At 42.3% G+C, this 10,655-nt stretch overlaps 1 protein-coding gene across 1 annotated transcript in view; it reads left to right on the top strand.

The window, feature by feature from the left end:
- Nucleotides 1-3,397: 3,397 nt before the first annotated feature.
- The window catches only part of LOC121536304 (general transcription factor IIF subunit 2-like), a 45,943-nt gene continuing 38,685 nt past the window's right edge, over nt 3,398-10,655 (top strand). Inside the window, exons 1-4 of the mRNA XM_041843576.1 lie at nt 3,398-3,498; nt 3,640-3,713; nt 3,958-3,976; nt 4,239-4,383. Coding sequence (XP_041699510.1) covers nt 3,433-3,498; nt 3,640-3,713; nt 3,958-3,976; nt 4,239-4,383 — 304 coding nt within the window. The 5' untranslated portion in view covers nt 3,398-3,432. The remainder of the gene's footprint in view (nt 3,499-3,639; nt 3,714-3,957; nt 3,977-4,238; nt 4,384-10,655) is intronic.

The following is a 10,655-nucleotide window of genomic DNA, read 5'->3' as shown; positions in this document are numbered from 1 at the left end:
TTTTGATGTTATACAAGAGGCCTGTCAACACTTTTCTCAGGTCTGAGAAAAAAACACGGAGACAGTCAGAGTGAAATCTGAGCCCTGAGAAAAAGTTGTGGAGAATTTACTGAGTAGGAACTCTGAGTATACGCCAGGGATTCTCTATAGTACTGCCAATCACACTATGTTGTATTGGCCTGACTGGTCCTGAAAGTGTGTATCTTGAGATTGTACTGTATGTATGCGTGTGTGTGCATACATCCATGTGTATGTGCTCGAGCTTGAGTGTGTGCCTGTGTGGATGCTACTGTACATTAACTGCATCTGTCGGCCTCTAATTCTGTCCTTGTTCATAGCCTTTCGACACACCCCCATAACGAAGATAAGCCCTGCCAGGCTGAGGGAAGTCTGTGGTGAAGTGGCCTGATGTGGGAAGGTTTCTGAGGTAAATGTTAAGGTGGTGAAAGGTAGGCAGGCGAGAGGCTCTGAGATCAGTCCTTTAGGAGTCAGAGGTTTGTGTGGACCAGGACATTGTGCTACTGGGTCACAATGTGGTGAGAGATCTCTGAGGAACACAGGAAATGTGCCTAGTCAACAACATGAGGAGCAACAGGGGACAGTGTTGACCTGGTGGTCTGACCTCAACAAAAGTTATAGTTGAGAGCTCAAATGTTCAGGTTATCCGCATAAATACCCTACATGTAGGCCTACATATCTGCCTCAGCACCCCAATTGTGATTGAAGTTGCTCCCTTCCCTTGATCTAGTCATGTGGAACAGCTCTATCTAGTGGTAAATTAGCTAATGTCATTAAATCATAGAGTGAACATCTAGAGTTGAACTCTGTATTTATACCAGAGTTGTGGACTTGAGTCACACGACTTGGACTGGAGTCTGACTCCAGTCACAAATTTGATGACTTAAGACTGGACTTGATAGAAACTAAAATAACTTGATACTTGATTTGGACTTGGAGCCTCAAGACTCGGGACTTTGAATTTATTTGCCAGGTTCTGTAATGTTTTATCTCTCATTTTGTTGCACAGAGTCTACGTGGATTACTCTACAGGCAGCCAGAGACAGTAGCCACAGCATCGCCCTTGCAAAGAAATCTGAAACAGATTGGCTAGTGAAATGCACACTCTGAACTCTGATTGGACCAATAAACTGTCAATCAACACAGGTCAGGTGGTAAACTAGTGAACAGATTGCCGATTTGCTGTACCGATATAGGATCGGGTGCAGTGCAAACGTCAAATTATAGGAAGAGAGGATTGCCATAATAAATAAATATGCAGCGCCAATAATACTTTGCAAGCTCATCGGCAATGGGGCAACAATTATTAGCATAGGTCTACTGGTATTTTGGTATGTAACAACTGCTTGAAATTGATAATTTACTTATGCATTTGGAATTTGTTTAAAATGAATTATTACCGTGGCAAAGATGCACCTGCGCTCTACAAAGCTTTTTTTTATTGTGCACATGAACATTCACAAGACTCATGAGGTAAAAGTTATGTTTATTTAATTCAATGTATGCTTTCCGTTGTTCCAGTGGAGGCTCCTCAGAGGAGGAAGGGGAGGACCATCCTCCTCAGTGAATAATTTATTGCCACTGGGGCCAGCCGGTGTAACTGCTAAACGGCTTGCTGCTGACTGTACACTGTACTGATTGTAGCGGGTTCAAATGCGTTAGTTCTAGTAGCTATGTTGACAACGATGTAGGATGATGTAAGCTGTGTGTAGCGGTTAGTGGTTATGATATGAAGGTTTGGCTCGGAAAGGTTTTTTCGCCTGGTCACAGAAAGCTGATATGTTGTGCACTGAAGTCCACAAGCGACGGGAAAAGGTGAGAGGAGGAGAGCGCATAGATGCGAGAAGGAATACAACGATCATTCATACTGTTTGTATGTGCTGCTATGAAAGTGAACTGTGTTTGCGTGTGATCAGGGGTGTATTCATTCCGCCGATTCTGTTAAACAGAAGCAAACGGAACGAAACAGAGATAAACTTACCTGAATTTGTCCAATAGAAACTCTTGTTTGCAACTTTTGGACTAATGATTACACCCTAGATCAGCTAGATGCAGGCAAGCGTGTGCAAGGCGGTATTGAATGTGTCAATGTCTGTCACCTTAATTACTCAAATTTCTCTCAACTTACGTTGTAAACTTTCATTCATAGGCTAAATTGTAGCAAGCAACCTCATGATGGGCATATGGAACATTTGAGTATCATGTAGTAGCTTAAACCTATAGATGTTAAATTGAGCTGGGTGAATGGAATATTAATGTCAGTCATCCAATATGCTGTAATTGAAATACGGCCATGCTCCCTCATCTTAAAAGGCACCGACTTCACAAGTTACGTCGGAGTTCCGTGTGTTTGTTGCCACTTTCAAAACAACTGGGAACTCTAAAAAATACGAAATCAAATCATGATGTCAGTGATCTTCAGGTCAGAAAGTCGGATCTTTAGAAAGAGGCCTGAGTTCCCGATTTGGAATTCCGAGTGGGATGACCGTTCCAAACGATTTTTCCCAGTCGGAGCTCGTTTTTTCAGAGTTCCCAGTTGTTTTGAGGGCACTGAAGTCGGAAATTTCCGAATTCCCAGTTCCGAGTTGTTTTGAACCCGGCATTTGTCCTATGTTTCTGTCATTCTGGTTGTGCATAATAGGAGTTTGCCATATATCACACCGACTCGGGCCTTATTACTGAAATATATCGCGCTTTCACCATTGCATCACCAAGACCTGTAAATAAATCTACACTCTGAGCACTTCAACCTGCCTTGCCTTCTGCTGATTTCATGCCCTTACAACTGCCACAAGGTCCCTATTTTACAATTACATAGGCAAATCAAAATGTGTTGTATACAAAATAATTAAAAGGGCTGTCTGGTAGCCTCAATAAATAGACAAAGATTTGTTGTTGAACAAGTCATTGCATGTATATATTTTTTATTTTACTTGACTTGAGACGACTTGAAAACTTGTGACTGGACACTACTTGCCCTTAGAATGCACGACTTGGACTTGACTTGAGTCTTGACCAGTTCTACTTGGGACTGGACTTGAGACTCGGACCTTGTCACTTGAGACTTGCTTGTGACTCAAGTAATAGTGACATGGTCCCACCTCAGATTTATACTATATTTTTATAAAACATTTGTGAATTCCAGTGGGATCAAATATTCTGGTCCACATATAGTTACAACCTTATCAATAGGCTAATAAATTACATTGACCAAATTGACCATAAAATCATTTCACACTTGCATAATGTTATTAAAATTGTATTATCCATCACCGCTGTGTAGTGTGCTCTGCCGTAGCAACATTGATAGAAGTGAGATTTCTCATCATGCGTTTTATTTCCTGTAACCTGTCTGCGACCCCACTGTTAGCAACTGCACGTGTCGTGAAGAACATAATCAAAGGATCTGCCGCTATGTCTGAAAAAACGGAGGTTGATTTAACCGGAGCTAAGCAAAACACCGGTGTATGGCTAGTAAAGGTATGTTGCCTAAAATCTATTTGAACGGTAAGTCATATCAATACACATATTGGGCACACCTGTCGGAATAGAATAGCCTAGCATTTAGCTAGCTAAACTACCACCTCCTGTCTCTTTTTAACTTTTGTTTGACTTGATCAGGTTCCCAAGTACCTGGCCCAGCAGTGGGCCAAAGCACCAGGAAAAGGAGAAATTGGAAAGCTCAAGATTGTAAAGTAAGCACTGACCTTAAGTTATAACTCCACATCTGTTCATTACTGAAACATATGACTTCTTTTCAGAGGGGTTCAACATTACCAAACATAGACATTTTGACTTTTGCAGTGGACATCATACTCAATTTTGTAGTTGGTGATGCTAGTTATAAATGGTCCTAAATTCAGGAATTAGCTGTCTAATGAGACAATTAGTGTAGCCTATGTTGTAGTTTCCTGAAAGTAAATTAATTTCCCCCCATAGGATACAAGGAAAAGCAGATGTAAGTATGTTACTTGTTGCCACATGGTGTCACTGTAAACCCATACACTGTACCTCGTCCTCAATAATACCTCAAACCTTTGGAAGAATTCTACAAAATAGTAGCTGTATTATTAGAACATAATTTTCATTATTGGAAGTCATGTTTATAGATTCATAGACTATGATTAGTTGAATCAGATGTTTTACTGCTTGGTTGGAACAAAAGCCTGCATCCATGCTGAGATGTTAGCTGATCCATAGGTCTGTGGTGTTTGCCTTAGGTGTTGTTCACACTGAATGAGGACCTGACCAGCCTGTCTGCCATGGGGGAGAAGGCAGCGTCGGTACGAGCCCCCAGGGACCACCCATTCACCATGCATAGTGTGGGGGGGCAGACCCTGGCTGTGTTCACTGAGACCTCTGCAGGTAACAGACTACTGCCATGCTCTAATACTGGTAAAACACCATGGAGATATGTTTCATTTTGAGTTGACGGAATATGGTGCCTTTGAGTTGATTAATCATAAATATTCAAGAGATGAGATTAATCAGATTAGATTTGGGTGGTCATGCTCAAGCAATGGAGAGATTCATCATCAAGACTTCTCACTTGGCTTATTTCAGTTGACTTGTCTTGAAAAGCTGTAGCTGAAATGTTGACAAACTGATTTTATACTCTCTTGATTTTGCCTTGCTCTATTGTATACAGTTATTATGATTACTCTAATACACTGATTTATTCATTTTTTAACCCTTAAAAAAAAAGAACTTTAATCATCAAATTGATTTACCCAACGTTACTTTAAACAGCCTACTGTAGAGACACAGGAGAGGAGTGCTCTTTGATCATTGGATAAAATACCATGGAACAAAAATAAGTTGATTCAAGATCACTTCATTAGTCAAACCGAAATTTGACTAAAGCTTTTAACCCCTCAGAAAGACACAGATACATATACAGGTTTTTGTAGTGGTGCAGGGGGCTGCCACACTGAGTGCCAAGGGAGCTGTTGTTGTGGGGGGTTAATTGCCTTGCTCAAGGGCATAACAGCAGGCAGTGGTATACAGGATTTGAAATCAGCAACCCTTCCGCCTGCCAGCTCACTTCTCATTGAGGGAATTTACATAGTTGTGAATTCTAACAATTCATTTTCTGATCCAGAGAGCACTTAAAGGATGTTATCAATGTATCTGCCATACCATACAATAAAAAAAGGGTTAGGGATGGATTGAAATTTACAGAATGGTTACCTGAAGGAAAATGGGTTTAGTATTTTTTTTATCTAGTCCAGGGGAGGGTCATGTAATTGATGAAATGTAAATATTTCTCAGTGTTTTAGAATGAGTTGCTTATTAGGCTATATATGGATGTGTGCCCGATGTCGCCACTCATCTCTGATTCTCCACTGGGCGCGCAATATCAAGTGCGCCTATAAGCTATTTAGTGTGGTCTCAATCAAATGATTCATAGCCTATAGGCTATAGCCTACGAAGTGCATGCTCGGAGAAGGATAGATCAAAGTTATATTTCTAAGATAGCTGCTGGGATGATGTAAATAAAACTAGGCTGTATTACACACTGCAATGGATATTCCAACTCTGAGCCCTGGCTTGTTCTGCTCTTGTTGATCAAAAACTTGTTTGTGTGCTGCCTAACCAATGGCTGTGCTACAGTATCTCACAAAAGTGAGTACACCCCTCACATTTTTGTAAATATTTGAGTATATCTTTTCATGTGACAACACTGAAGAAATTACACTTTGCTACAATGTATAACAGTGTAAATTTGCTGTCCCCTCAAAATAACTCAACACACAGCCATTAATGTCTAAACCGCTGGCAACAAAAGTGAGTACACCCCTAAGTGAAAATGCCAAATTGGGCCCAATTAGCCATTTTCCCTCCCCGGTGTCATGTGACTCGTTAGTGTTACAAGGTCTCAGGTGTGAATGGGGAGCAGGTGTGTTACATTTGGTGTCATCACTCTCACACTCCCTCATACTGGTCACTGGAAGTTCAACATGGCACCTCATGGCAAAGAACTCTCAGAGGATCAGAATTGATTTTTTGTTGCTCTACATAAAGATGGCCTGGGCTATAAGAAGATTGCCAAGACCCTGAAACTGAGCTGCAGCGGTTTAACAGGACAGGTTCCACTCAGAACAGGCCTCGCCATGGTCAACCAAAGAAGTTGAGTGCACATGCTCAGCATCATATCCAGAGGTTGTCTTTGGGAAATAGACGTATGAGTGCTGCCAGCATTGCTGCAGAGGTTGAAGGGGTGGGGGGTCAGCCTGTCAGTGCTCAGACCATACGCCGCACACTGCATCAAATTGGTCTCTTCTCTTTAGAAGCCTCTTCTAAAGATGATGCACAAGAAAGCCTGCAAACAGTTTGCTGAAGACAAGCAGACTAAGGACATGGATTACTGGAACCATGTCCTGTGGTCTGATGAGACCAAGATAAACGTATTTGGTTCAGATGGTGTCAAGCGTGTGTGGCGGCAACCAGGTGAGGAGTACAAAGACAAGTGTGTCTTGCCTACAGTCAAGCATGGTGGTGGGAGTGTCATGGTCTGGGGCTGCATGAGTGCTGCCGGCACTGGGGAGCTACAGTTAATTGAGGGAACCATGAATGCCAACATTTACTGTGACATACTGAAGCAGAGCATGATCCCCTCCCTTCGGAGACTGGGCCGCAGGGCAGTATTCCAACATGATAACGACCCCAAACACACCTCCAAGACGACCACTGCCTTGCTAAAGAAGCTGAGGGTAAAGGTGATGGACTGGCCAAGCATGTCTCCAGACCTAAATCCTATTGAGCATCCTCAAACGGAAGGTGGAGGAGTGCAAGGTCTCTAACATCCACCAGCTCCGTGATGTCGTCATGGAGGAGTGGAAGAGGACTCCAGTGGCAACCTGTGAAGCTCTTGTGAACTCCATGACCAAGAGGGTTAAGGCAGTGCTGGAAAATGATGGTGGCCACACAAAATATTGACACTTTGGGCCCAATTTGGACATTTTCACTTAGGGGTGTACTCACTTTTGTTGCCAGCGGTTTAGACATTAATGGCTGTGTGTTGAGTTATTTTGAGGGGACAGCAAATTTACACTGTTATACAAGCTGTATACTCACTACTTTACATTGTAGCAAAGTGTCATTTCAGTGTTGTCACATGAAAAGATATACTCAAATATTTACAAAAATGTGAGGGGTGTACTCACTTTTGTGAGATACTGTATGTAGGCCTATGGTGGCAGTTCAGGAGGAGAGTGAAAGGTTTCTTCTGAAAAGCCTATGTTCTGTTCAGTTTGAGAAGGAGAGCGCGAAGATGAGGTCATCTTTGATAGCCTGCTACAACTATAATTGATTTTATTAAAAACAATATGTTTCTTGCCTATGATGTATTTATCAGAGTTATTGACCTCACAATAAGCCAGATTCGTGTAACTTACATTGTGGTGCTGAAACTTGAAGCAGCAGCCGTGGCACAATCAATCGAAAATGGGACAGCTCATGGTACTGAAAGTAGGCTAATTCGAGTAGGCATAATTCATTTAAACCGTCTTCATTTTAATTAGACTTTACTAACAACAAGTGGGCTTTGTGTTGCAGCCGATTTCTTCCTATTTAAGAAATGAGGTAGGCCTACCTGTTTGACAGACTAAATTAGGCTATAGGCTGCTATATCCATAGATTTGTCAGTCAATTCCTCCACCCACCTTGCACTTTTTAAATAGCCTACCTCTGTGTCAGGCTGTTAAGTTAAAACCAAGATTCGAATTGAGGGGGTATGCGAGGGTAGGCCATAGGTCTACCTTTTATTAAAGAAAATGGCAAAAAGCACAGGCCTACCCCTTGTTAGCTTAAGAGTTTGAAGAAAATGAATCTGATCCGATTATACAGTGGGGAAAAAAAGTATTTAGTCAGCCACCAATTGTGCAAGTTCTCCCACTTAAAAAGATGAGAGGCCTGTAATTTTTTTATGAATTTTTTTATGAATTTATTTGCAAATTATGGTGGAAAATAAGTATTTGGTCAATAACAAAAGTTTCTCAATACTTTGTTATATACCCTTTGTTGGCAATGACACAGGTCAAACGTTTCCCTCTAAGTCTTCACAAGGTTTTCACACACTGTTGCTGGTATTTTGGCCCATTCCTCCATGCAGATCTCCTCTAGAGCAGTGATGTTTTGGGGCTGTCGCTGGGCAACACGGACTTTCAACTCCCTCCAAAGATTTTCTATGGGGTTGAGATCTGGAGACTGGCTAGGCCACTCCAGGACCTTGAAATGCTTCTTACGAAGCCACTCCTTCATTGCCCGGGCGGTGTGTTTGGGATCATTGTCATGCTGAAAGACCCAGCCACGTTTCATCTTCAATGCCCTTGCTGATGGAAGGAGGTTTTCACTCAAAATCTCACGATACATGGCCCCATTCATTCTTTCCTTTACACGGATCCGTCGTCCTGGCCCCTTTGCAGAAAAACAGCCCCAAAGCATGATGTTTCCACCCCCATGCTTCACAGTAGGTATGGTGTTCTTTGGATGCAACTCAGCATTCTTTGTCCTCCAAATACGACGGAGTTGAGTTTTTACCAAAAAGTTATATTTTGGTTTCATCTGACCATATGACATTCTCCCAATCCTCTTCTGGATCATCCAAATGCACTCTAGCAAACTTCAGACGGGCCTGGACATGTACTGGCTTAAGCAGGGGGACACGTCTTGCACTGCAGGATTTGAGTCCCTGGCGGCGTAGGGTGTTACTGATGGTAGGCTTTGTTACTTTGGTCCCAGCTCTCTGCAGGTCATTCACTAGGTCCCCCCGTGTGGTTCTGGGATTTTTGCTCACCGTTCTTGTGATCATTTTGACCCCACGGGGTGAGATCTTGCGTGGAGCCCCAGATCGAGGGAGATTATCAGTGGTCTTGTATGTCTTCCATTTCCTAATAATTGCTCCCACAGTTGATTTCTTCAAACCAAGCTGCTTACCTATTGCAGATTCAGTCTTCCCAGCCTGGTGCAGGTCTACAATGTTGTTTCTGGTGTCCTTTGACAGCTCTTTGGTCTTGGCCATAGTGGAGTTTGGAGTGTGACTGTTTGAGGTTGTGGACAGGTGTCTTTTATACTGATAGCAAGTTCAAACAGGTGCCATTAATACAGGTAATGAGTGGAGGACAGAGTAGCCTCTTAAAGAAGAAGTTACAGGTCTGTGAGAGCCAGAAATCTTGCTTGTTTGTAGGTGACCAAATACTTATTTTCCACCATAATTTGCAAATAAATTCATTACAAATCCTACAATGTGATTTTCTGGATTTTTTCCCCTCAATTTGTCTGTCATAGTTGACGTGTACCTATGATGAAAATTACAGGCCTCTCTCATCTTTTTAAGTGGGAGAACTTGCACAATTGGTGGCTGACTAAATACTTTTTTCCCCCACTGTATAAAGTGATCTATAACAGTGCTTTGGTCCGCAATGCTTTATGCTAGAAATAAGCTGTAAAATACCTGGGAAAGACGTGACTTCGATGCTTATGGGAAATCATTGTTTAGTTTCTTTGACATTGAGGCTGAGCTACAACCTTCTATAGCAGAGGAGACAACAGTTTTCTTTGCTTGGGAAGTAATCTAATTCTGTCACTATCAATTGATTAAGCTATTCACTTTCTGTACAAAAGAAGATGTTTAAACCCAGACAGCTTTTAGGGGAACACTTGTGACCTTCTCTCGTTGGGTTAAGCCACGGAAGAAGAGTAGCCAGCAGTTAAAGCTTACAGTTTTCTGTGTCGGTAGGCCTACTCTGTCTGGGGTGGAAAGGTAGGTCCAACTTTTGAAAGTACCATGCTCAGATTCCTAATAACGTCTCAGATTTAATTATTTGCAAACAGGGACAGTTTCGTTGCAAACAAGACTGATTTGGTATTGGAGAAATATGATAATAATAATAATATGCCATTTAGCAGATGCTTTTATCCAAAGCGACTAACAGTCATGTGCGCATACATTTTTACGTACGGGTGGTCCCGGGGATCGAACCCACTACCCTGGCGTTACAAGCGCCATGCTCTAACAATTGAGCTACAGAGGACTACTATAAGATAAACACATTGTCCATTCTTAGCCTGTAAATCAGTAATGTGTGTGATACTAAAACGTTTCTTCCAAGTGCAGTCGCAAAAACCATCAAGCGCTATGATGAAACTGGCTCTCATGAGGACCACCACAGGAAAGGAAGACCCAGAGTTACCTCTGCTGCAGAGGATAAGTTCATTAGAGTTAACTGCACCTCAGATTGCAGCCCAAATAAATGCTTCACAGAGTTCAAGTTACAGACATATCTCAACATCAACTGTTCAGAGGAGACTGCGTGAATCAGGCCTTCATGGTCGATTTACTGCGAAGAAACCACTACTAAAGGACACCAATAAGAAGAAGAGACTTGCTTGGGCCAAGAAACACGAGCAATGGACATTAGACCGGTGGATATCTGTCCTTTGGTCTGATGAGTCCAAATGTGAGATTTTTGGTTCCAACCGCCGTGTCTTTGTGAGACGCAGAGTAGGTGAACAGATGATCTCCGCATTTGTGGTTCCCACCGTGAAGCATGGAGAAGGAGGTGTGATGGTGTGGGGGTGCTTTGCTGGTGACACTGTCTGTGATTTATTTAGAATTCAAGGCACACTTAACCAGC

This window comes from Coregonus clupeaformis, unplaced genomic scaffold, assembly GCF_020615455.1.
Source record: "Coregonus clupeaformis isolate EN_2021a unplaced genomic scaffold, ASM2061545v1 scaf2773, whole genome shotgun sequence".
Taxonomy (NCBI): Eukaryota; Metazoa; Chordata; class Actinopteri; order Salmoniformes; family Salmonidae; genus Coregonus; species Coregonus clupeaformis.
This window is presented reverse-complemented; position numbering and strand designations above follow the sequence as displayed.